General features: G+C 38.4%; 1 protein-coding gene across 1 annotated transcript; it reads right to left on the reverse strand.

Annotated features, from left to right (window-relative positions):
• Positions 1-537: 537 nt before the first annotated feature.
• Positions 538-22,580, reverse strand: CFAP300 (cilia and flagella associated protein 300). Its single transcript, XM_082047420.1, has 7 exons — positions 22,461-22,580; positions 21,936-22,017; positions 20,213-20,285; positions 14,274-14,440; positions 11,893-12,065; positions 5,285-5,351; positions 538-944 (listed from the first exon to the last, which is right to left on the reverse strand). Exons 1-7 carry the CDS (start codon positions 22,568-22,570, stop codon positions 813-815), a joined length of 804 nt encoding a protein of 267 aa, XP_081903546.1. The 5' UTR covers positions 22,571-22,580; the 3' UTR covers positions 538-812.
• Positions 22,581-25,345: the final 2,765 nt, after the last annotated feature.

Here is a 25,345-nt window from a genome sequence, read left to right on the forward strand (position 1 = left end):
GGAGCGGTGCCGCCAACCAGAACTTTTTTCTCCTTCCCGAACTTCTATCCCAACTTCCAGGCGGCCGCGCTCCCCTCCCCCCCCGGCCCGGAAGGGGGCGCCCCCGCGGGATCCGCCGCCGGGCAGGGCTGCGCCTCACTCGCGTCCCGCCCGCGGGGCGTGAGGGGGGATCGGCCCGGGACACCTCCCTCCGGCCAGCGCCCTCCCGCAGCGAGGGCGGCCGAAGCGGGGAGGCGGTGGGGCCCGGCTCTACGCGGCGTGAGGAGGAGGCCGGGCCCGGCCTGTCGGCCCCCGCCTCACCTGACGGTGGCGGGGCGGGCGCGCCCCGGGCGGCACCGGCCTGCAGGCCTCCCGGGGCTGTCACCGCCGGGACGAAGCGGGTTCGGGGGAGAGGGCTGGAGCTCGGCCGGTCGGTCGGTCGGCGCGGGGCCTGACCCACTTTGTACCAATTCCACAAAGATTTCATTGACTCGAGAGCCTGCCCCTGCACTTTCCATGTTGTGGATCTGAAAAGCTGGTTCGTAAAGGGATGAGACATCAGAGAAACAACCTTTTATTAGATAAAACGGGTGAGGGAAGAGAGGACAAAACTGCCAGGAAAACAGCTTCAATCAGTATGCTTTTTCAATACAGAAAAGTTACACAAAACTTCTGTTGCTACCCCCGTCGCAACATCTACGTGACCGTGTGGCCATTCCGAGCGTGTGATGGAGCAGCACGTCCTTCCTGAGCGAACCGGGAAACTTAAACCTGAGTCCGTCCACAGAGCAGGGCACCTCCATTTTAGAACTGGAGAAGAGCCAGGCTGGTAACTAGTTACTAAATAAGCCTCCACCAAAGCAGTGATAGAGAGTGTGCACGTGTCGCTTGCAGGGATCCACAATCAAGTAAGCGAAAGTCTGTTCGTGGCTTTTGCTCGATGGGTAGCACAGACCATGATTATCCTGAGAGGAAGTAAAAAAACCCCAGTATTAGAGGCAACATGGATACCCATGAGAGAAGTAATAAAATCTGAATGAAATGCATCATTTTGTTCCAATGGTATCATTTTATTTCATGGCAAAACAGAACGAATGCGTCATAGTTCATTTGAGCAGCATTATGTCTCCATGAGGATCCTGACACTACAAAATGCACAGTAGTTCTGTCTGAATAGTTCCAATAACCTTGAGGTAAATGTAATATTAATATAAAGTGTAAAGTTAAACATATGTGTTTACATAGTTAGAGCGTAAAATACAGATGATAAAATATACAGGGGTCCAATAATTTCCTTTGAAACAAAATCATTTAGGGATTCTATATTAATACATAAAGCTGTTCTATCAGTAATTCTTTTTCACTTAACCTTTGCTAATGCATCTGTTCAGTTTTAAATACTTGCATTTAAGGAAAACCCTAATTACAACTCTTATTAACAACTTCAGCTGTTACTGAAAACAGTTTGTGTGCTGATCCTCAGGAAGTGTTTGAGGGCAATCTGGGCACCTAGCCCCAAAATCCTCATTCTGAAAGAACAGGCTCAGCTAAGAACCAACACAAGAACAGGGCTCTTCAATTTGACATCCTGTGTCTGCACATGTCAATAAATCTTCAGTGTTGTCAGAGCAGTGCAGCTCGACACACGCTTCAAATCCAGAAGGGATCCAGATACTAGATGGAGTGTTGATTTATATCTACATCAACAAATACATAGCTGATACCTCCTTTCTTTTAAAACATAAAACAGTTTCCTCCCACTCCCCAACAATTTATACAACAGTTGAAGAGATTTAGGTTCTGTCCCATTATTTTTTCCTGAGGGAAATTGCTATATTGCATATATTGTCCATTTTCTCCAGGAAAATTTTAAACTCCTGGACTACAGACTACTCCAGGTTAGAGGCACATCTCTCACATTCTTTTGTTGAAGCTGTCTTCCTTTGCATAAAATAATCCATCTTTTTTTTTTGGACCAGGGAAACAAAAAACCCTGTCACCTCTCAGTGGTTAAAGCAGATCAGAAGGAAAAGGTCTGGGTTCCAATTTCTACCCCGAGGACCATTTGCGAATTTATCCAGTAGCTGCTGCTAGTGTCCCATTTTCTCCTGTTATTTCAAAGAGGATGAACACCATATCATATATTCTGTCTCTTCCTTTGAGGGATTGTTCCAGATCATAAATCTTAAATTAAGATAAGCACCACCGTAAAAGCATTAAGACAGGTAGAGTTTGTTAATGTTTATTCACAGCATTTTCCAAAGGTAGCCAAATGCCACAAGCTAAAAATAGCATTCTGATTTTAAGCAACGCAGCATACAAGTTCTGTAGGTCCAATATTAAGATGCCGAGCTCTCTTCAGGTGTGTTTTAGGGATACATGTGTAACAAACACTGGATTTGCAATTACAGCAAGGAGAGCAAGCTTTAAGATTTTCCAGTACTCAGCATCAAAAAGCTTTTGGAATTTGATCCAAAAATAACTTAAGCTCATGCACAAAACCAAAAAAAAAGCAAGAGAAGACCGTCATCAAGATGTGATTGCTGGTTAAACTTATTTTCCCATTGTTACTGGAGATCCCACTCCAGCAGTCCTTATGGAATCAACCAATGTCATTTAAGGTTTTGCCTGTGCAAAGGCAGTGTTAGCTTGCTAAAAATTTGTTCAAGAACTCAAGAACAAAATGGAGTTAAGTTCTGGAGATGAGGCACTTCAAGAAACTCCAGAACACACGAAACCTGGTATCAGGAAAATAATAAATATAATCTAATTAAATGAAAAGGGTTCTTAAATTCATTTTCATTGGTATAAGCGGTCTTGAAAACACTAAAATACTCGAGCATAAAGGCTCTGGAATTTGCACAGACGTACTCTGGTTTTTAGAGCAATAGGGTCCATGTACATGAATTAGGAATCATACAAATTCCATCAGCAGTGTGGGCTTCAGTTCAGATATGCAAGGGGTTTAAGAATTGATTTACTGATGTTAGAGTAGCATTATTTTATTTTTTCTTTGTAGGAACACATGTAATCAGCTGATGATCCAAGAGTCCATATGCACAGAATAATGCATAGTGTAATACAGAAATAAAGATACTGATGAAACTCTCAAACCTACATCATTTAAACAACATTTTAAAAAATAGGTTTTGCATAAACTATGTATTACACTGATTTCTAACACTGCCAGATTTAGGGTTCAGGTAAATAAACTTCTAAAATACCAGTTGGCATCCAAATACTTCAGCTGTAACAATGTTTCATTATGTGCAAGCCCCAGAGTTCTCAAGGGTATTTGGAGTTCCACAGACTACTTGGTCACAAGATTTAAAATTATTTCTCTTGTAATGCCCAGATCCATTGAATTTTGATCTTAAACAGATCTACAGACATTTACAACTACACCTTAATACCTTGCAATATTTACATCTCTGATAGTGTGCTTTTTTAGATACTGTTTCCAAAACCAGGGTTTCTTACCCACAGCTTAAAAACCGAACAAAAAGGAAATGATGGTGTTACGTAAAGTTCTTAATTCCTGATGCCGTTTGTACTTGTGCAAATATACAAATATATTTATTTGTCCATTGATTAATCCAGCTTGCAAAAGTGAGCATTCTTCCAGCTTCTCAGCTTCGCATCACTTTTACCATAACAGCTTTTTCTGTTTTGTTTTGTTACTTTATATCAGGCTAAGAGGGTATGTCTGTTTCTTTCAGATACAAACCAAGAAAACATGGCTTTACAGTTGTCAGCGCAACATTCAGATTATAACACACCCTACAGTTATTTACCAAATGAACTCAGAAACTAAATCTACTGCAGTAGTTATCTCCTTGAGAGAAACTTTTCATCACAAGCACAAGACATTTATGTTCCAGTACATGCCCTTCATGTAATTTCCAAGTAGAGTTTAAAGAGTACTAGACATAGCCATTTAAATCTTTCTCTATTCTGAGATAATATTCTTCAGGATGTTCTTAAATGGAAACCAGAATTTCAGAACTTTCCTTCACCTCACAGGTTTTCAGAATGTGCAGCAAAGCCCAATTTTCCCTCAAGGCTACAGGGAGGATAGCATGCTGTGTATTTATGCTGGAGTTTGTTTTGTCTGTCCATTTTTTTTGTTTTCAAAAAAGTTGCTGAAGTTTGTGGGTTTTTTTGTTTTGGTTTGTTTTTTTGTGTGTGGGTGTTTTTTTTTTTGTTTGTTTGTTTGTTTTGTTTTTTTTAAAAAACTTGTTATTAAATGTGTGGCAGAGACAGTTATGGGAGTTGTTAAATATCATGCATCTACCTAAACATAGAAATCTGCAAAGCTTACATCAACACATTTGATTTAGAGACAGGGAGGAAACAGTGATAACAGAAGAACACCAAGTTACCAGGTTTTTGCTTTTCTATTTTATTTTTATTACAGTCTGCAGCCTCGTAGAAAGGTAAATTTTGATACACCCATAAAGTGCTTATTTTCAAAACCTTTCAAAAGCCTTTTATGAATCACTCATAGTACTTAGATGATGACCCACAGATGAACAACAGAGCTATTGGCAACCTACAGGGAAGTTTGTGCAGTCTGAAATGACATCAGCCAGTTCTTTTGAAAGCGAGAACATTATCTGACATTTAATTATTACATATTCTGGTTACTCAAGAAGAATTTGTAGCAGTTCATCCTACTCTAACAATTAAATGACAGATATGCTGAATCTCGTAAACATGCAGACAGTTCTCGAACTTATCTTGATGGTAAATGTATGATTTTGCAAGAGAAACAGATAGGAGTGATACTTGGCAAGGGAGGGGAAAAGCAGCTAGCAGTCATCTCACCCCCCAGCCTCGTTGTGCACTAAACTTCTTGCAGTCTTTACAGAAACAGATGCAATACAAACTGTTCAGAAAGCTCCAGCAACATTGCTGAAAACAGAACTATACAAAGTCAAGAGGGGATTCTTAAACCTCCATGCTATCTCAGGTAGATCAAGCCCCAGAATTATTCAGACCCAAATACATACGTCTTTTTTGTAAACTAGTTTCTAGATGACTACTACGATTTCCAGTGTAATCCAGTAAACCTGTTGTTAGTGAGCCAACTTTAGTTGGTGGTTGCTGATGAAGAGTTAGTAAAGAGGACAAGAAAGGATGAGATCAGGGAAAGAGTTCATATTAAAAAATGGCAACAACTATAGAAAAATAACCCTTTAAAATGGAATATTATGCTTCCTTTGTGTAAATGTCAATTCACTATTTTCATGTTATTCATGTTACTTCCAATAAATTCCTGTACCAAAAAAATATTCATACTTACATATGCAGACACCCTGAAGACTGTAGAAATAATATGTATTTCTTTTGTTTCAGGATCCTTTCGAACACTGAAATACAAGGGAATAACACATACATACGTTATGAGAATACTTAATTTAATAAACAAATTTTTAACATGAGCACCATGTTTTCACTCAAATATTATCAAGTTCAAATTAATAGTTAAAAATTGAACTCAACCACATTGACCATGAAAAGGTACATTGGCCATTGTTAGAGAATATGAATATTAAGACGTACTGAAAACTGTTGAATGTATCTAGTCATATGAGTTGGTTTCACTGTTTTCAGGTACTAAATCAGAGCAATATTACCCAGGCCTACATGACTCCAATATAAAGTTTGCATTTTGATATCTATGAAAAGTTATTCAGCTAAACATTTTGTAAAAAACTTTTCACATATTATTTGAGAAAAAAAACTGTGAACTGCATCTTAATACAGACCATAGAAGCAGCAGCAGTACTGGTAAAGAAATGCAGACTTTAGCTAATTTTTAATGAATATAATTATAGTTCAGGTTCATTTTTCCTCCTTTGGGTCGTTGTATATATAGATAGCTATGCAACTGAGGATGGTATTAGTTCTGGATTTTTGTATTTGTAGACTGTGTTTGTTGTGAAGACTGCCATTGCTTCCATTATAATTACTAATAACACTAAGTATTTTCGAAGTATCACTTTTTCTCAGGTCTGCTTTAAGTTATACTTACATTTCTTCATAAATTAGGTCATGTCACTTCTATTAATTTCTGTAATTTCACAGATTCCTAATTACATTAACTCACTGAAGAGCCGTTGACCCTCATAAATCCCATACTCATACAGTTCCACGAAATTCATAGCTCAAAACCTGCCTTGTCATAGACAGGTTCTGTTCCTGGGAAAGGTCTCAATGTAGCCAGGTTGCTGGAAGATGTGTGTCCAACACAAGCCCAGCTGTGCACTGCACCAGCTCCAAGCTGTCTGTGACAGCAATGCCCCTATTACTGCTGCTTTTGCAGAGCTTCTTTTTGTAAGAACAAACCCCAAATCAACCCAACATTCTCTTTGTTGATTCAATCTCTCCATCCAATAAAAGAAATTGAGTCTCCAATTAACTGATTTCATCTGTAAAGTAATGACACAGTTGTATATGAACTAAGTCTATACTGTGAAGTTGGTCTTTCCTGTGGTGAGTCAGTAATGAGGCTTTCCTGGAATATTTTTTTGGAACTGACATGTTGATATACTCAACAGGGGATTAAGGCGGCATTGCTGAAACCCCAGTTGGCCCCAGTTGTCTGCTTCACCACCCCTCTGGAAACGACTGCCTTCGCAACCGGGATCAGCTCAGCTGGTTCATGACTCAGCTCCTGCACCACTGCAGTTTACAGACCAGCACATTAAGATAAACTAAACTAGATGTGGGTTTATGGTAACGTACCAGGCTGTAAACTGCAGCAGTTCAGGAACTGTTTAACTGTCTCTGCTGAAAGAGTGACAGCTTTCAGAACAAGGCAGAGAAGGTCAGTAGGAGCAGCACTTTCTACCTTACATCAACACCCTCAAAAGCTGCAGTTGTGTTCTGGCTTCACATTCCTGTGTATGAAAACAATAACTTTTCATTTCTGGTTTCTTAGTTTTTCTGTGATTTATATCTAGGATACCAAAGTAAGGGGTGACAGAAAATAAAGCTTCCTCTTTATTCCACTCCCTTCAGAAATTTTCCCCTTGTCCTTAGCTTCCTGTAAGCCATTTTTCAGAGTGTTTATTTCTAGTACTTTTCTTCATTTCTAAAGCAAAATAATATATCTGCCAAAATCAGATGGGATTCATCCCTTCCTGACTTGAAAGAAACCGGGAATTTGCCTTTGACAATTTCATTTGCTCTTTTTTTTTTTTTCCCCCAAAAAAAAGGTTTTAGAAAAAAACTACCTTGTCTTCTTGAAGATGATAGTACTTCCTTACAAACAGTCCTAATACCCCCCTTTCTTCTTTCAAACTGTTAACTTCTAAACTGTTTATTGAATATGGTAGTTCCTTCATCGTTTTAATGTGCATCTGTACTCTTTTCATGAAGAGCAAAGTTTCTTATCATCTCTCAATTCACTTTGGGTTCTGTTTATATCCTAACCTTACTAGCAATATTTTATTAATCTTTCCAAATATTAAAAGAACAATTCAGGGCTTTCATATAAATTCATTTATTATGGGGGAAATGTCATGGAGATGTCACAGAAGGAAGAAGACAACAATGACTATAAGAGACTACAGTGGCTGTTGCCATGGAGAGACACTGTCAGGGTTAAGTACAGACAAGATTTATCAACAAAGATTCAGAGGTTATATGTATTGAGAAGTTATATGTATTCTTCATTGAACCAAAAATTCTACAACAAGGATTTTGAAATTATTTGGATTACACAGCATGACGCCATGCTAACATTTTGGATGGATTTAACTGGTCACAGACTAATTACTGCTGGATTAGTAAAAGACAACAAGTTGTATATGAATTCATTAGGAAGTAATTAGTAATCTTTTCTACAAAGGAGAAAATGTCTGCCATTAAATAGTTGTATTTGGAATTCCCTAGTTGTGCTTGTAAAATATCTAGAGTGGTTAATTTCAAAAGATTATTGCATTCTCTCATAATAAAGCAATGTACATGGAAATGCTGTAATAAAATGAAATCTCAAACCATTTGGAACTACTTTGACTGCCAGTGCCCTGGAGCTAGAACTCAGGAAAGGCTACAAAAAAGGCTGTAAGAAAGAGAAGTGGGAAAAAGCTCATAATAGGTTTGCCACTCTGGCACTAGAGACACTTTGTATAACTCTTCATGCCGAGGCTCTTTTCCATGAGAAAAACTGTTACAGGACCAAGCAGTGGTGATTTATATCTCTACAAGCACGTCCTGGTGGACAGCAGGATGACCATGAGTCAGCACTGTGCCCTTGTGGCCAGGAAGGCCAATGGCATCCTGGGGTGTATGAGAAGGGGGGTGGTTAGTAGGTTGAGAGAGGTTCTTCTTTCCCTCTACTCTGCCCTGGTGAGACCACATCTGGAATATTGTGTCCAGTTCTGGGCCCCTCAGTTCAAGGACAGGGAACTGCTGGAGAGAGTCCAGAGCAGGGCAACAAAGATGATTAAGGGAGTGGAGCATCTCCCGTATGAGGAAAGGCTGAGGGAGCTGGGTCTCTTTAGTTTGGAGGAGACTGAGGGGTGACCTCATTAATGTTTATAAATATGTAAAGGGTGAGTGTCAGGAGGATGGAGCCAGGCTCTTCTTGGTGACAACCAATGATAGGACAAGGGGCAATGGGTCTAAACTGGAACACAGGAGGTTCCACTTAAATATGAGAAGAAACTTCTTCACAGTGAGGGTGACAGACACTGGAACAGGCTGCCCAGGGGGGTTGTGGAGTCTCCTTCTCTGGAGACATTCAAAACCTGCCTGGACGCCTTCCTGTGTAACCTCATCTGGGTGTTCCTGCTCCGGCAAGGGGATTGGACTAGATGATCTTTTGAGGTCCTTTCCAATCCCTGACATTCTGTGATTCTGTAACGATTAGTCTAAGTTCATCTGTAGGGGCTAATTTTTTAATGCCTATCACCTAGCAGCTAATAATTAATGTACTAATCATTTGTTTTTCACCCAGCTTTCTGAGCCCTCAAGACATAAAAATGAAAGCTTAAGAAGAATACATTTACAGAATTTTTAATCCCACAAAAAGTTTTTAGTATCATGTTATAAAGAGTAGAAAGTATCAATGAGACTGCAATCCAAGATAAAAAGAAACCAGACGGAGGACAGGAGTCTAGAAAAGAATAATTTAAATAATAGTTGGTTTTCAACAGGTATTTGAAGGTGAACTGTTTGGTAAACAGTTTTCATTGCTTTATTTTCTGGTGCAATTTATGCAAAAATGAAGTAACACAGTGTACAACATGGACTAGAATTTGAAATTAAGTCAAGACTGTGACCTGAGTGTCCCTCTTCAGAGCTGCATTGCTTATCCTTTCACTGGCTTTTTCTCTCTTAAGAAGATGGCAATAAAACAGCAACACCATTTTCAAGAAACTGGGGGCAGGGAGAAATGAGGCAAAGCAGGAGATAACCATGATCATGAAGGAGGAGAGAAAGTCTGAAATGTCAAGATCAAAAGCTTTTTTCATGGGACCAACTGAGAACTTAATATCAAAGAAGCAAGATAAAAGATTTAGTTAAATTGTGAGTTTCTTTTTCAGCTGCTAGTCAGTGTTAATGCCAGCTCCACTGGCAGTGAGAAACCAGCAGACATTTATAGGCATGGAAATTGAGAGACATGTGGTAGATAAATATTGAGGAACAGTTATGTCACATGAACTGTGTAGATGTACTTGAAAACTTTGAAGGATACAAAGCAAGCTGTCAACTGGAAAAACAAAACAACAAACAAAAACCCCCCACCCAAACACCAAAAAACAAAGGAATGGATTTGAAAAGCTTTCTGTGATATTGTATAAAGGAAAGAAGTAGCATACAAGAGAAAAACAAAATCACAAAAATATATGAAGGGCCAATAGGGAACAGGTTGAGGGTATAGAAAAAGCAAACCTTGAAAGCAGGATGAAATTGTGAGGAAGATTTTGGCAGCTGCTTTTTTTTTTTTTTTTTTTAAATTAACAAGAACTACTTGACATCCTTATCATGTTTTACAGCAGGAGAAGGAAAAAGAAGGGGAAAGGTTTAAGGAAACAGGAAGGTAAAGAAAAGGAGTGGCTTAGAACAAAACTTGAACCTGTTAGAAAACAACAACAATGGGAAGCAATGAAGTGAAGGAACTGATTGGATTTGTGCTTTGTCCTAGGTCAGTTCAATAACACAAGAGCAGAAGCAGCTGTGGTCAATGCAGAGTCAACTAAAGCCAAGGATTAGGGTAGCAAACAGCTTGCTTCAAGTGCAGAGCGAACGATTTAAAAGAAAGAGGAGGGTAGAGCTGAAGCACTGATAGAACCTTTTACATCATACTCTGTTTCTAAAGAACCCACTTGATTTCCATCTATGTATGATATGAAAATATCAAAACTAATTACACTAAATGGAAAGCTTTGGTGACTAACCACAATATTCAAATTAATAAATACAGCAATCCAAGTTTGCTATTTCTAAAAAAACTTATTGGAAAACTGATAATGCTCAATTTCTCTGTTTCAGTGTTTTCTCTGAAAGTATAAACTGTTTTACTCCTATTCAAATAATATATTTTAGGTGAACCTGGGAAACAGCCTATGACTAAATCAACTTGGACCCTGAAAAGTACTGACCACTGTGAAATCTGAAAGCTGCTTAGAAGTTATTAAAGTTTTGTAAGCTTCTTTGGTTAAGTATTAAAAAAAAAAAAAACACCAAAAATCCCCCAAATATTTTAAATATTTTGTTTGAGTACAGCAAGCTATACACAAGTGCTACAGAAGTGAAGAAATACTCAGGTGATCAAGAATCACTGGGTCTAATCCTTTCAGTGTATCTTTGTTGAGATATATAAATTTTACTCTTAAGTTTAACCAAAAATATTTTAAGAACAGACTTAATGGCAAATACATCTTACATGACTTTTTTCCTAATATGCTTTTGTATAATCTTAAAATAGGAGATGAAATAACAGTTGGTTATCACAGCATTCCAAATAGAGCTGAGAAGGAAGAAAAATACCAATCTGTACACTAAGCAATTTGAAGCCTCTCTAGTGTACATTTGGGTGCGTGACTTAGTATCTTCTCTATGAGATTTCTTGTACGAGCTCACATGTCAAAGGTCTGCAATTGTTTTCCATTGTTTAGGTTAATATTGTTCTTTATACTATCCCACAAATACTTAGTGGCAAAGTGTAATATAATATAAAATTTTAGTAATCTCATTTATGATCTTCATATTCCCATTAGTTTAGCTAGGAATGAGTCTTTGCATAACCAACAACTACATTCCATTTCCCACTGGCCAGGAAATAAGAAATTTTGTCAATCAGAGAATCAGCATATGGACATATCAAAACCAGGAAAAAAATTGCCCTTTTTTTTTTTCTCTGAGTTAGAACCTCTGATCAATCACCTCTAATCTCAAGAAAAAAAAATACAAAGTTCCAAACAATTCCATGCAGCAGACCTGTCAAAAAATGTGTGTCAACTTAAATATTTCAGTTTTTAAATCCTAAGCCAAAAGCAGCTTGAAAGTAGTCCAAGACTATACATCCAACACTTAATTGTTTATATTTTGTCAATGGCAGTGGGAACATATTCTGGTTCCAGTGCCATGTCATGTTTTCCATTACAGAAACAAAAATCTTTAAAATGGGAGTGAATTACAAAACATCGACGCTCATATATGTAATATTTTAAAAGTTTTTATGTGGGATAGATGCCATTAAGATTACCTATATTTTGTTATTGTACTACTTCCATTGTTACCTGTTTTTTTGATAGTTGAACACAAATAAGCTTGTAGATTGATTAAATAACAGCTCCATGTTTGAAGCAATAATGCACAATAAATTTAAACAAATTGACACAAAGTATCTATGCATAGCACATACATATACAATTGTATAAAACAGAAATCGCTTACCTCACCAAGTCTTTATATAAAGCTTTTGTAGTTTCTAAGTATGGGTCAACTACATCCTCAAACTGGCAAAGAGTCCCTCCAATGCAAAGATGCTTAAAAAGACAGAACAGAAATTCCTGGCGGTCCAATTGACTGAATAAGTCATAATGGTCTGAATCTTCCAGAAGCAAGACCTTGTGGAACAAGAAAATAACAAAGTAGTCAAATGGAGGAAAATATCTTATTTAAGATTAAGTTTATAAACAGTGCAACTACTTTGCTGTATGTCACACAGAGTTTATGTCCATATAAAATACATGAACTGGGGATGGAAATAAGTAAGTACTTCTCTCTAAATCCTTCTTCCAATGACGCAATTACATACAAAATTTATAGATACTATATAAAGAAGAATCACTGTCAGATCTGTGTCCACAAGACATAAGGGAAGATTTTTGAAGAGTCTTGTTATTCACTGGTTACTTGCCCATCACACTTACAAAACAATCAATAATCTGAATATATTCTAGCTATATTTGGTATGTCAATCAATGCCAATTAGTTTGTCTTTGGTAACTTTGCCTGCATTTGCTTTTTTTTACTCTAAGTTTACACAGGTATCTCACATTAGTGAAGGAATCCCAAGGATCTCCCAGAGAAGATCACTCAAAGTCACACCATTCTTCACTGCAGACGCTAGGGAGCCTTTATCTGTAGCCTGGATAAACCAGACGTGCTATCCAGCTGCCTCCAAGCATAATACGTGAACACAGAGGACTTGCTGGGTCAGTCCCAACACTGCCCACTGTAAGGGTGGACAGGAATTATAACTCAGTATGGCTACAAGATGTTTGAGTCACAGCAGCCAAACTGCAGTTACCAACCCAGGCAAACTGGGCAAAGCTAGACATGAGCTTCCTGCTCTCTGGCCCTTTTTATAACATCACTACACAACCTGAGTGAAGAAGGATCTGGGCAGCAGCTGCTAATATGGATCCCAATCCCCTTCTTGGTTGAAGCAAGTGAAGGTGTGGCAGGTAGGGCAGACACCTGGAGTTTTGCAGGTTGAAGGCCACTCCTGACACCAGGAGACAGGCAGTTTGCTGCCCCCTACAGACTGCCCTCCTGGGGCGCTGACTGGTTTAATGTCAGTTCCTGGAAGCTTTTCACTCTTCGTTCTTTCTGCCATGTTCTGTCTTACAAGTAGGAATCACGTTCATTTCAAACAAATGTGAATCCTTCAACTAGTAAATGCAGACACACACATCCCTTCCAAGGGAAGGAAAATGGAAAGAGACTGAAACTCCAATGATAGCTTATTTTAAATGTTGCCTCTAACTTTCCTACATCCAATATACTTACTTTTCAGAAAACATTTCACACATACCCAACTTATAAATAAATACAAAGTATTTTGAATTGCTAGGCTACAAACCACAGCTGAAATTCAAACATGAGCTTGAGTTCTCTCCTTTTCCCAGAACTTTACAAGACAGACCAGTATTTCAGGCCACATCCCATAACCAGTGTCACTGGTTCAAATACGTTGCCTTCAAAGGCTTTGCCAAGTGAAAATGAGTGCAACTCTATAATTATTAAGTACTTATGGTGATTATATATACAAGGAAGAGCAAAATCCAGTTCTCCCACACCATGCTAATGCTAAACAAACGTAAGTAAAAAAAAAAATTGTTTAGGTTATGAAGTCAAAAGAAACGCAGTGAAGACATCTGTTGATTAAGAAGGTGTCACTGTTAGATTCTTTTTCAGAATAATCTGCACTCTAACACATCCACTGGAGTATAACAAACAGTCTTTACCTTGCAGGCCTGTTTGGGAGTTATATTTAGTCCTTTTCCAGTGGTACACTGAAAAATAATTTCCCTTCTCGTAGTTTCCTCTCCTTCGTTTCAGTGAAAATATATGAGGATGCTTTTACTTAAACACCTTCACATATGATACGGTCAGCATTCCGGCCAGGAACACTTCAGGATGTAGCTACAAGTACGTTCCATTTAATCCACTACCCGGAAGATTGTGGGGACCCACAGCTCTGAGTTTCATGGAATGTGTCCATTAGCACCACTTGTCTTCCCCTCCTGGGCAAATGAGCAGCTGTATTTCCCCTGCCCCCACCAAGCACTGGCTGCTTGAGACAAGAGTGGGCAGAAGAATGTTTTACTTTTCTCTCCCACCCAAAAGGGAAAGAGGATCCACCTAGAAAACAGCCACTGATTTCACACATTCAGGCACTGCAGTGCCTCGGTCTTTTCTATCACATGATTATCAATGCCCATTTTTAGCATGGAAAGTATGCATTGTCAGAAACAAACAAACAAAGAAAAAAGCCAACCATTAAAAATATGTCTTTATGGTAAGAAATTATTCATTGCTATACTGACCTTCCTTAATTCATCAGAGATGAGAATATCATCGTAATAGTCATCATAACATTTCACAATGTCTCCGGTTTCTCTAACAACTCCTTCAGAGTATAGGCGATCGAAAAATGACATGGAAGTCTGTGTACAGGGAACCACTGTAGCTTCAATATCTATCACTTTGGAACCTGGAATATATAGGAAGACTTCAAGTCTCTTGCTATAAATAAAATAGGAGAATTTCCATGTACTAAGGGTTTTACAATAATTCATAATTTGATACAGTGTGGAAATATTAATCTTCTCTAAATGGTTGTGTGAGGCATATTCTTTAAAAAAATACAGATCGCATAAGTATGACTCAATCATACAGTCCCTTCAAAATAAAAGAAAGATAAGAAAGAAACAAGCACAAAGAAAACATTAAATTCATCTGAATACTACCTTCTATAAAGGCTCATGTGTTTGCTCCCTCTGTTGGCAATGTTATCAGTTGAAACAAGTAATACATGACACACCATGTGAAACTCAAAGTCACATTAGGTCACACCCTTAGAAAATCATATTCCACAGCTTAAGCCTTGAAGAGTCTGCGGACAAAGACCAAATCTGGCATGATGAAGTACAAAAGTCAATAGCTGCTAGCAGCACCCCACAAAGTGAAAACCAAACTGAACACAGTTCAGACAAATCTTTGTTTTGTTAAGTATTATATCTGATGTTCTTGAAAAATTATTTTGGAGCTGTAAGCTTTACTAACCAGCTATTTCAGGAGATGAAAAAGGTACTATCAGCAGTTCCTGTATGAATCAGGAGTATTATCTCTGTAATAATTAAGTGCACTTTATATATATATATATCCAAGAGATGATCCTGTTGCTCATGGAGATCTATTGCCATTTGAGATACCCTACAGCTTTTTACTTAGTGAGGTATCATTCCATAAGGGCACATATCTTCTCTCTATACAGTGTTACATCTACAAATCTGTTTGCATGGTGTTAGATAACTTACAGCATCTCAGATAGCATTAGAATCCATGTTTAAGAAGCTTTGGACTCAGTCCAGTTCTGTCTGCTCTCTATAGTCCAAGTGTTCAGACCAAATGTTACACCATGTTCTCATCTCCAAGTCCCCCTGAATACCCTTCAAAGTGCTTCTGAACTAGAGAGGGGAGGAGGCCACGAGTGAGCATGAACAGAGCGAACAAGCAACACCAGGGCAAAGTGTCTCGGCAGAGATCATATTCTCAGCATTCCAGCTTCCTATGACTTTACTCTTATCTTTTCTCCTCTGCAGGTTCCCCTTGATGGGAGACTGGTCAACAACATCACAATATCAAAAGGCTTCTGCCCACACAATTAAAGATAAAATTAAGTGGTGTCCTGACAAACTGACCTACAGGATCACTGAAGACTAGCATTTAGGAGATGTCCAAATTTCACTCTAGGTGACAGTACTTCAGGAATAGAAACATGCCAAAAAGGGATGTATGAGCCATGATGCTTCCAAGAGCACCTATCAGTTCATTCTGATCCTAATCTTTGCAAACATAGCATAACCTAAAATTTCTCTTGCTGCCACACTTCCATAAAGTCTTTGGGACTTCTCCCATATATTATTACACAGAGATTATTTATTCATAGGTGAATTTGGTTTGGCATTTTGGTATCTAACTCCATGTAAACAGTACCACCTACCTGATCAACACTAATAAAAACATTAAAGAGAAGTTACAAGTTGATGGCTTGGAAGTGTGTCTACTTAAGGTAAAAATACTGGAATGAAATCTTATAATTATTTTATTGGGCCAATGTGATGTAAAGAAAATCAGCTATAAAGAAAATCCTGGCGTTTAATTGCTTCGCTTCACATCTACAGATGTGGTTATAAAAAAGGGTACCTTTTATTAAAGAAAAAAGGTTAAGGACATTCTTCTACCTGTCCACATAGTGACTATAAAAAAATAATCAAATTATGTAACCAAAATCATAAGTCAAAAAAACCCATGACTTACAGCCTCGTAAACTAAGGAAAAAACAAAACAAAAAACAAACACAAAAACAAATAAAAAAAACCCTCACAAAAAACAAAACAAAACAAAGAAACAAAAACCAAAAACAACAGAACAAAACCAAACCCTATAACTGATGCTTATTTATGTACGCTTCCTGCCCGCCCCCCTGTCATGAGACTCTTCTAATTGTCTAGCTTCCTTTCCAAGGGATAGAATTTTTATTTCATAAGAGATTTAAAAAGAGCTAAATCAGCCTCTAACGTAGAAATTATTTTGTAAAGACCTATGATTCAAAAACGGAGTCCAGACTAATAAAAATCAGATGTCAAATGACTTGAGAAAAAAGAGACATCTTACATTTTCCTGGTTATTGAGCTCAAAGTGTAAGAAATTGAGCTATTTATAGGCCTTTGAATTGTTAGGATTTTATTGTGGGAGGGGGAGGAAAGGAGACACACTTCTGCTCTGAAGCAAGATTTTATGAAAACTCTCATCAGGAAAAAGAAATCAAGAGCTTTGTAATCTATTCAGTAGTTCAGAAAACCAAACTATAAATGGAAAAGTTTAAATATAGTGGAAGCTCCTATTCTCCACTTGAGTAGTGAGATTTGAAATTGGAGATTCAGAATTTCCTGGAAAAGAGTGACCAGTTTTAATAACACTGTAAAAGTGAGCAATAAAATAGGAAGAAGAAATGCCCTCACAACTCTGCAATTGGAAAACAAGGAGCTGAGAAGTACTGAAGCAGATTAAGCTTCTTATAGCAGCCAGCTCTGGAATATCTATAAAGTGCTGCCAATATACTTTTAAATTAAAACCTTGCATATCTACTATGAGGCACATAAGCCCCAGCTTAGGTATATTTAGAATTCCTTCAAAGTTTAAGAAAGATTGTTATCGCAGGAAAATCTCTTGTAACTTACTATTTACAAAACAGTTTATATATAATGTACATAATACAAGTTCAGTGCTCTGTACTAAAAAGATGGTATTTCAAAAGTAAAAGGTGCAAGCTGATGATTTATAGGTTCAAATGATATCTAATTTTTTTTCAAATGATAACCTGTGACAGTAGCCTAAAAAATTGCTAAGATTACCTTCCAGATTTTAAAACTCCATTCCAAAGACAGCAATTGTTAGAGCTTCATGTACATACAGCAAGTCAAAAGTCTTTCTTAGGCATATGCTAAATTTTTATTTACAAAAAAAAAAGACAGTAATCGTATCCCTTTGAAGATAACTTTTCAAGTGTTAATTGAGCTTAAGCAGATATACTCCTGCTTCCCCAAGACTGATGACAGGTGCAAAACCAGCAATGTGTCCAAGGAAAAACTACTATTTAGCTTTCAATGCAGCTATTTAAAAATACAAGACTCAAGACATAAGTTGGTATGCATCAAGTTTGTTCCTTTTGTTGCTTCTAGTTAAGAAATATGAGAGTAAGAGATGAAGAGAGGACTTAAAGCATGTGTCAGAACTATCAGGTACTCTGCCATGCAGCCAGGGAAAGAGGAAAAAAATAACCCTACTACAACACAAAAAAGAGAGTGATGTGAGAATAGGTAGTTAAGTATCTATCTGATCAAATGAAGCAGACTAGAGAATAACCTTGTGCATTATTTACCTAAAATGTTATATTTTAACTAATTTTAAAGCTGAAGCCCTTGAGACAATGTACTATTGTGGGATCCTACCAGGAATCTCAGCAAGTAGGGGAGCTGGGGAGAGAGGAACATGTCGCATTCCTCGGGGACCGCATGTTTTATACCACCTTTTGATCTAACAGATGGAGACTGAGAACTGTAAGGTCTGATAACATTAAGGTGCAGACAAAAAGCAGTCAAGAGAAGAAAAAAATGAGATTAGACACAGGAGAAAAAAGTAATAAATAACTTTTAGAAACAGATTTTAGGAAAAGGAGACAGACGAGTAACAGAGAGGAGGTAGAAATAAATATGAAAGTGAAACCACACCCATTGAAATAAAAAGAAAAAGAGTTCTTAGTGAGAAGATAAAAGGGGACCACAGCTTGGAAAAGGACAAAAGGATTGTGAAAACAAACACTCTCGTAAAGTAATATTATATTGATGTTTTATATAATGCTGACACCTTTCTGTGGGTCTGTGAATACTTTCTGCCCAAGCTCACGGTGAGGAGGAGAAGGGAGGTTCCTAAGAACCTACCTAAGCCCCACTTACATTATGCATCCAAAAATATCTCCCCCCCTGCTAAAGAACCCTTACATTTTTGTTTGCAAGGCAATAAATACAGGATTTGAATCAATCCAGATTATGTCATTTTCTAAAAAGCAAAGTAAGCCCATTTCCAGTATTTTCTCTTAAGAACAGGAACTTGTTTCTAAAATAGTTACTCCACAGTGACAAGTAAATGGTATATCTGGATTCATATATGGGCATGTCTGAAGAAGAAAATACTAGAAGATTATTTTTTACCTCCTCCCACACAAAACTAATTCTTACTATATTTTCAAAAAATGCACATGAAGACTAAGTATAGAAAAATGTGCCAACATTCCTCACCAAAAATAGGCAAAGAATGGGAAGATGAAATTTTAAGAGCAAATGGGGTATACCAGCTGTTCAGGATTTAGCAAAGGAACCCTTCTAGTCCTCAGAACAAAACGTGTTGCTTCTGTGCTGTGGACGATTGAGCAGAATCAGGAGCTAAGCTGGGATACTTGGCGAGTGACCCTGCACTCCTAACAGGAGGTATGTAACCTACTGACCTTCGCTACAGGGACTGGCAAGTCATGGGCTAGACAGATAGCCTAAAAAATTTCTTGCCTAAAGCAGGAGAAGGCTTACCCATGGTTTGAAATATATTTATTTTCTTCTTGCTTGCCAGAGTGAAAAAGAGGTACCTGAAGAGGAACATGATATATTTTTTGCATGTTATATATTTCAATTGTTTTAATAGCTGGATACAGTGTTTGGAAAATGGATTTTGCTGACAAAAAAGGTGGTAATGTCTAGTGTCATTGCATATAGTGGGGAAAACCTATGCCAGTTCCAGAGAGTTGAAATGGAGAAGTTAGAAAATTCCCAAAGCTCCATTAAATATTTATACACAGTGAAGTACTTGCAGACAAACCAGAAGAACTGAGAACTTACCACTACCCCATTTTAAAGTATTCACAAAGTAATCACTTTGGCAATATCAGAGTTCACATTATACATAAAATCCCATTACATTGTCACATGCAATTTCCATGAAATTTTGTGTGTCAGTTACATAATCAAAAATACAATTTCAAAGTGGTGCCATAAAATCATGTGCTGTTTGCTTTTAGTCTTTTATCTCCATCTACAGACATAATGGAGTGTTATAAGCAGTTAAAGATATGTCAACAAAGTAGAAGTCAACCTTGTGCGGTGACTGCAACCGGAGCAACCTCTCATATGGCTCTTTCTACACCCCAATCACTTCTGCTGGGCAGATGGCACAGTCGCACAAGCTCAGGGGTGTGCTCTTTCTCATCTTCTGCTCTCTCAACTTGCATTTGTAACACAGCAATAATCAGAGCTGTCCTAAATAAGGTGGTTGCACCTACAGAAGAGTGTCTTTCTCCAGATATTATCTGCATAAGGTAATATTGTAATTCCACAATTAATGCAGTTGGTTATGTCTGGACACATGACCAGGTCAACTGGATGTCACAGACCGTTTAAAAACACTTCTAGTACCTTGATTTATAGATCGATCCAGAGGCCAAAGGAAAAATAAAAGGTGCAAAATGTGACAATTTAATAACAAACTGGGTGAGAATATTTTCTTATTATTTAGTAAAATAAGTCATTCTTTAAGATATTTCACCACATGAAGATACATGTATATGAACTGTCATTACTACAAAATGGTAAATTAGGTTAAAATTGTTACAATACAGACTTTTAAATTTAAGATGAATTTATTCTAAATTTACCCAATGTAGTCCATTGTCCTGAAGCTGAGAGCAACCTTAAACTGGAGTTCACATTTTGATCATTAAAAAATGCCTGTAATATTCAAATAAAAGAATACAAGTTAACAAAATGAAATAGGAATCATCATTTATAGTGCTTTGGATACTTTCAAAGCAAATTATAAGGATCCAGTTAGTAAGTAGTTTCTGTATGATCTTTCAGTTTGGATGCTAAATATCGCACCACCAAATACAGGGGTTTGGAAGTTTGTGTAGCAAGTATCTTTTATACATTCAAGATATCTTCATGTACATATTTATACAGGCAGTATTAAGGTTTTACCATAGAGCACTTTTCAGATCAAGAACACGCAAAAAAAAAGTTGTATTAAAACCTTGGGGGTGCAGAAAATGGAAGAAGAGATGAAATAATTCTATCTCTGTATGCAATGTTGTTGAAGTAAAAAATGAAATGCTAAGTATGATTGTAAAATTTGCATTTTGTAAATAAATTTGAAGCTTGGAGAAGTGTAGAGACACACAAAAAACATTAAACAGATACAGAAGAAATCCATAGGTTATTGAAGGGATGGAGAAGATCCACAGTAAGTTTTGAAGTACTCAATCTTACTGATTTATGAATTAAAAAAAAGGAGACACGCATAGTAATGTTGGTAGCTGACAAGTTTAAGTAGATAAGCCAATTAAGAAAACTCACACTTATGTATGTGCATACAAGAAGAGGCAATAATCATTGGCGAAGCTGCTAAGAAAATGATGGGTTTTCAGTATCTGTGTCACCAAATCTTTTTACCACCTCTCTGGGATACAGAGAGATCAGACTATATAATGTAATGGTCCCTTTGTTCTCAATTAATTCACAGTTACTCAGAGTTCATAACGTCATATTTTTGTTTTTAACTGAAAAAAGACAAGCATTGAAAGGATAAATGCATACCTTGTAAACTTCAATCATTTGAGATGTTTATCAGTAGGAAATGAAATATTGGTTTATTTCTGTGTGAATTTCTTTAAAACATAAGGAGGCTGAATTCTTTATCCAGATAACAATATAAAGTAGACATACAGTAAATCAAAGAGTTGTTTTTAAAACAAAAGATGTAAACCACACTGCTTTTAAAACCACAGATGACTATTTTTTTTCCTGTCTGCAAATAGATGAACAGATTTGACTTTGCAGACAACAAAAGCGAAGGACACAAAATAAGTAAGAGAACTGAGTCTCAAAAAGCTGATAGCTCCAAATTGCTGTATAAAGCAATGGTACTCAATTAATTTTTAAATCTTGAATTTTCAGATCTGTGGTTCATATGCACGTCTAATTGCTTGGTGTATTTACTGTGACAAAGCAGTAATAGCTGTGAGCAAGGGTACTGGCTGCATTTACACCATCTGAAGTCTCCCCTTGGGTGGACTTCCCAGCATTAAATGTGGTGGCCAAGATCAGCATCCAGTTCAGATTCCGATTCTTGGGAACCTGGGATGACTAAATTGTTGCCTCTTAAAAAAGAGTAACATTAGCACAGATTAAAATATTTTTACTTGACAGTTAACCCACAAAGTAAGACTTCACCACCACAACTAAATCACCTACTTTCAAAGAGACAGTGAGAAGGCAAATAGCATGTTAATACTGCTACGAAGTTTGCCATCATGCAGTTTTCCAATAGCTACAATTTAATGGAAAAAAAATAAACTTAAAATATAAAGGACTTAGAACTACCATAACAAATTCATCCTTTTGATAGGGCTTAAACGGCTGGTCAAAACCGAACGCTTGTGCTGTGATCCTGCCTTGCATGGACCTGAAATGGAGAAATGAGATTAAATATTCTGCAGACATACTAGGTACTTATTAACTCTGCAAATGTGCCTAGGTACACTACATGAAGCTCTCTTCTGACTGATCTACGTTTTTGTTGGTGGTGGTTTTTTTTTTTTGTCCTCAGCCGCCTCCAAGGAGGGCTGGGGGCGGCACAACCGCTGCTCAAGCAGCATCAGAACGACGCTGCGAATCTGAAATGGATCCAGGCTAATTCTGGAAGACAAGGATAAGCGCCTTGCACCCCAGAACAAGCGGTTACGTGCCTCAGAAATACTGAGGAGACTTCCCGCTAACGGCGCGGGGGGAGAGGGGAGAGAGATGCCGGCCCGCGGCCGCCCCGAGCGGAGCCCTGAAGGCGATGACGGCCCCGGCCCCGCCCCGCCTGCCTCTCCCTCCCGCCACCCCTCCGGCTCCCCCTCCCACCATTTGAGGAGTCGGTCCCCGATCTCCCTGTCCTCCAGGAAGGAGAAGGTTTTCTGGGGCAAGGCGCGGAAAGCGAAGGCCTGGCCGCAGCGCCGGTCCCCGGCGGACATCTTCCCTGCCGGTTGCTGTGGAAACGGGGCCGCGCGGGCCGGGCCGCAAGACACGCCCGTGCCCTTTCTGACAGGATTTCTTTGATTTTTACCTATAAAATCCCCTAATTATACATAGGTCTTCGCCCCCTCCCCTCTGCTCGTGTCTTTGCAGCAGGAAAACTCTTCCAGGCTTGTCAAAGGAGAGCCGAGCAGACCGGCTCCAAAGGCAGCAACCACCATTGCTGGCTTAATCAACACCACCTCGAATAACGTGATGCCAGAACCACCTATGAAAAGCACAAAGTTATGAATTACAAAGCTCTAATGAATCAGGGCTGCTTCTTGCTTCCCAGGGTGTTGAGCCATTGGGGAGCAGCAAGGCCCTGCTTTCAGGCTTTTCCCAGTGGAAAATTCAAGGGAAGTACATTGTTACTTAAGGAAGTAAAAGTCCAGTAAAGCAAGTGACACCTTGCAAAATGTGGGGAATTTCCTGCCCTTTGCAAGGAAAGCAATGAGACTTGAAGGCCACGACACATCTCACGCTATATCCTTTAGCAATCCACCCCCTCCTCCAGAACCAGTTCTCACTTTGCTGAGAAAATCCAAAAATGTCATTTTCCCATTAATCTGCTGGTTGGACTAAACAGCAGACCCATTTCTAAGAAGTTTAGCAGTGGTTTTGTTTGTTTCTAGTTACAAAAACCCTCCAACCAAACAAACAACAACAACAAAAATAAGCTGAATCACATTTGGTTTGATTAGAAAGCAGAATAGAAAGATGCAGTGTGCCACGGCGGTGGGGAGCAAAGCTGAAAGTGCTGACATGCACCTGGACCTGCACTCCTTGTTCTCATCAGCCTCTGAAAGACATCCTACAGATTTAACTTGTCAGACGTGTTCATCAAACAGCCTGGTACCAAAGGAATCCAGAAGAAATAGGTATCGTGAGCCTGTTAAGAAGCTCTGTTTTAGCATAGTTTCAGTAGAATTCATTGCTCGCTACATACGCACTAAAAATTTTAAAAGAGTTCTTACACCAGTGGGCTGCAGTTCAGCAGATCAGATTATTGTGTAGCACCTGTGTGACATTTAAGGAGCCGTTCCCCTGTTTCTTCTCCATTCTGTTTTCTCCAGGTGTTTTCCCACACACTTCCATTTTTTGTCCAAAAAAATTTTACTTGCACCTAAACAACAATAGAAAATAAAGTTACGCTATATTTCAAGATGTTTAAATGGTAGAGACAGTTCAAGACAGGATAAAGAAAAAGTGTGCCTTTCTTCTTAGTATTTAAATGCAACTTAAAAAGGAGACACCTGAAACAAATTATTGTAGCCTTATTCTCAGCACATCTCTACCTACTCAGCACAACCCCATCTGTTAAATTCCTCTTGCCACTGGTATTACTAGCCAGAGATTAAATAGCCAGAGTGAAAGAACTGGTTTGGGCAGGGAGTGATGCGTAGCAACAACTAACAAACACATAAATTCTCAGTTTCAAGTTGTGCGGACTCAAATACAGGATTAAAAAAAAATAGTGAAACTTCAGGTCTTTTGCAGCAAAAATTCCTACTGACTTCAGTGAGGATTTTCTCTGATTAAAACTGTTGAATCAACAAGCATACACTTAAATCCCACTGAAATCTAGAGCGTTTAAATGCTTTGATGAATCAGGAGTAAGGAAATGAGTAAGGACTTCAGGACTGGCTCAGGAGGATCAGGACAGGAAGCTCTTAACTATGGAATTAACTTCTTTAATGTTGTGCCATCTACCTATCAGAGTTTTATAATTCAACATTTCCAGTTTTAAGCAATTTACAATAATAAAAGTTAAACTGGGACTTTCAGTTTAAACACTGACCTCATTATCCACTGATGTCATTCACAACAGCCTAAAGTAGAAATTCAGGCACAGTACTCTTTTAAACACAGTACTCTTTTAAGGATTTTATGGCCTCACAGAAGATATTCAGAGGGTGGAAAATATATTTTCCTTCAGCAGAATGAAGACTTGTAAGTACATATTATTAAGCAATAGTAGTCCCTCACTTTTGACCAGACTAATTTTCAGCATTGTTTATTTTTCATGTATTTACTTATATGTGATTTTGAAGAGTTTAACAGTCCTGAATAAATTGTGGGCCTTAAGTGCTGAGCAAACAAACCAGCCTTTCCATAGCAAACAAAAACTAAATTACAGAGGACCAGCCCTGTTGCACCTTTGCAAAGTGCATCAGTCTCTAAGGCAAAGGTCAGCTAGTGAGGGAGCAGCAGCCGGTTCCAAGGGGGAACCTGAAGAGCAGCTCCTCCCTCCCTCCTGCAGAGATCTTCAGCATTGCTGAGAGATACTTAAGCCATATGAATTAGCCAAATGGAGGAGGAAAGGTATAATTATCATATACATCTGTGAAATAAGTTAGTCTTTCCAGTGTTAAAATACTGTAGGAAAAGTCTGATGGGGAGTAAATTAAAGATCCTGCATCTTGTCTGTAATGAGGACTAGACCCTCCCAGGACAGAAAGCTCTGTACGCTATGGTGAAACTCAGATCCCACTAATGATTTACGGGGTATCCATGTCCAATTCTAGGCCCTTGTACTGATAAAGGACTTCAGGTTCAGGTCTGCGAGAGAGACAGAAACCAATTAGAAGCCAATTAAAAGTATCTCTAAATTAGTAAATAGGAAAGAGTGTGGCATATCTGAATTCCCCCTTTTTCTCCCCTCCCACCGCAAGTGTTGTCCTTCAGTAACCCAAGGCTGCAAGGCAGGAGTCCTTGTCTGCTCCGGAGCTGGG

The sequence above is a fragment of the Streptopelia decaocto genome (genome assembly GCF_964273445.1).
Source record: "Streptopelia decaocto genome assembly, chromosome: 1".
NCBI lineage: Eukaryota > Metazoa > Chordata > Aves > Columbiformes > Columbidae > Streptopelia > Streptopelia decaocto.

Bases quoted from the DNA above. Each gene is read 5' to 3' on its own strand.
- CFAP300 (XM_082047420.1), bottom strand. From the start codon at position 22,570: ATGTCCGCCGGGGACCGGCGCTGCGGCCAGGCCTTCGCTTTCCGCGCC. The intron at 14,441-20,212 runs GTAAATTTAGAA...TATATATTCCAG, and splicing joins AGGACAATGGACTACATTGG to GTTCCAAAGTGATAGATATT. The intron at 12,066-14,273 runs GTCAGTATAGCA...TTGTTCCACAAG, and splicing joins TCTCTGATGAATTAAGGAAG to GTCTTGCTTCTGGAAGATTC.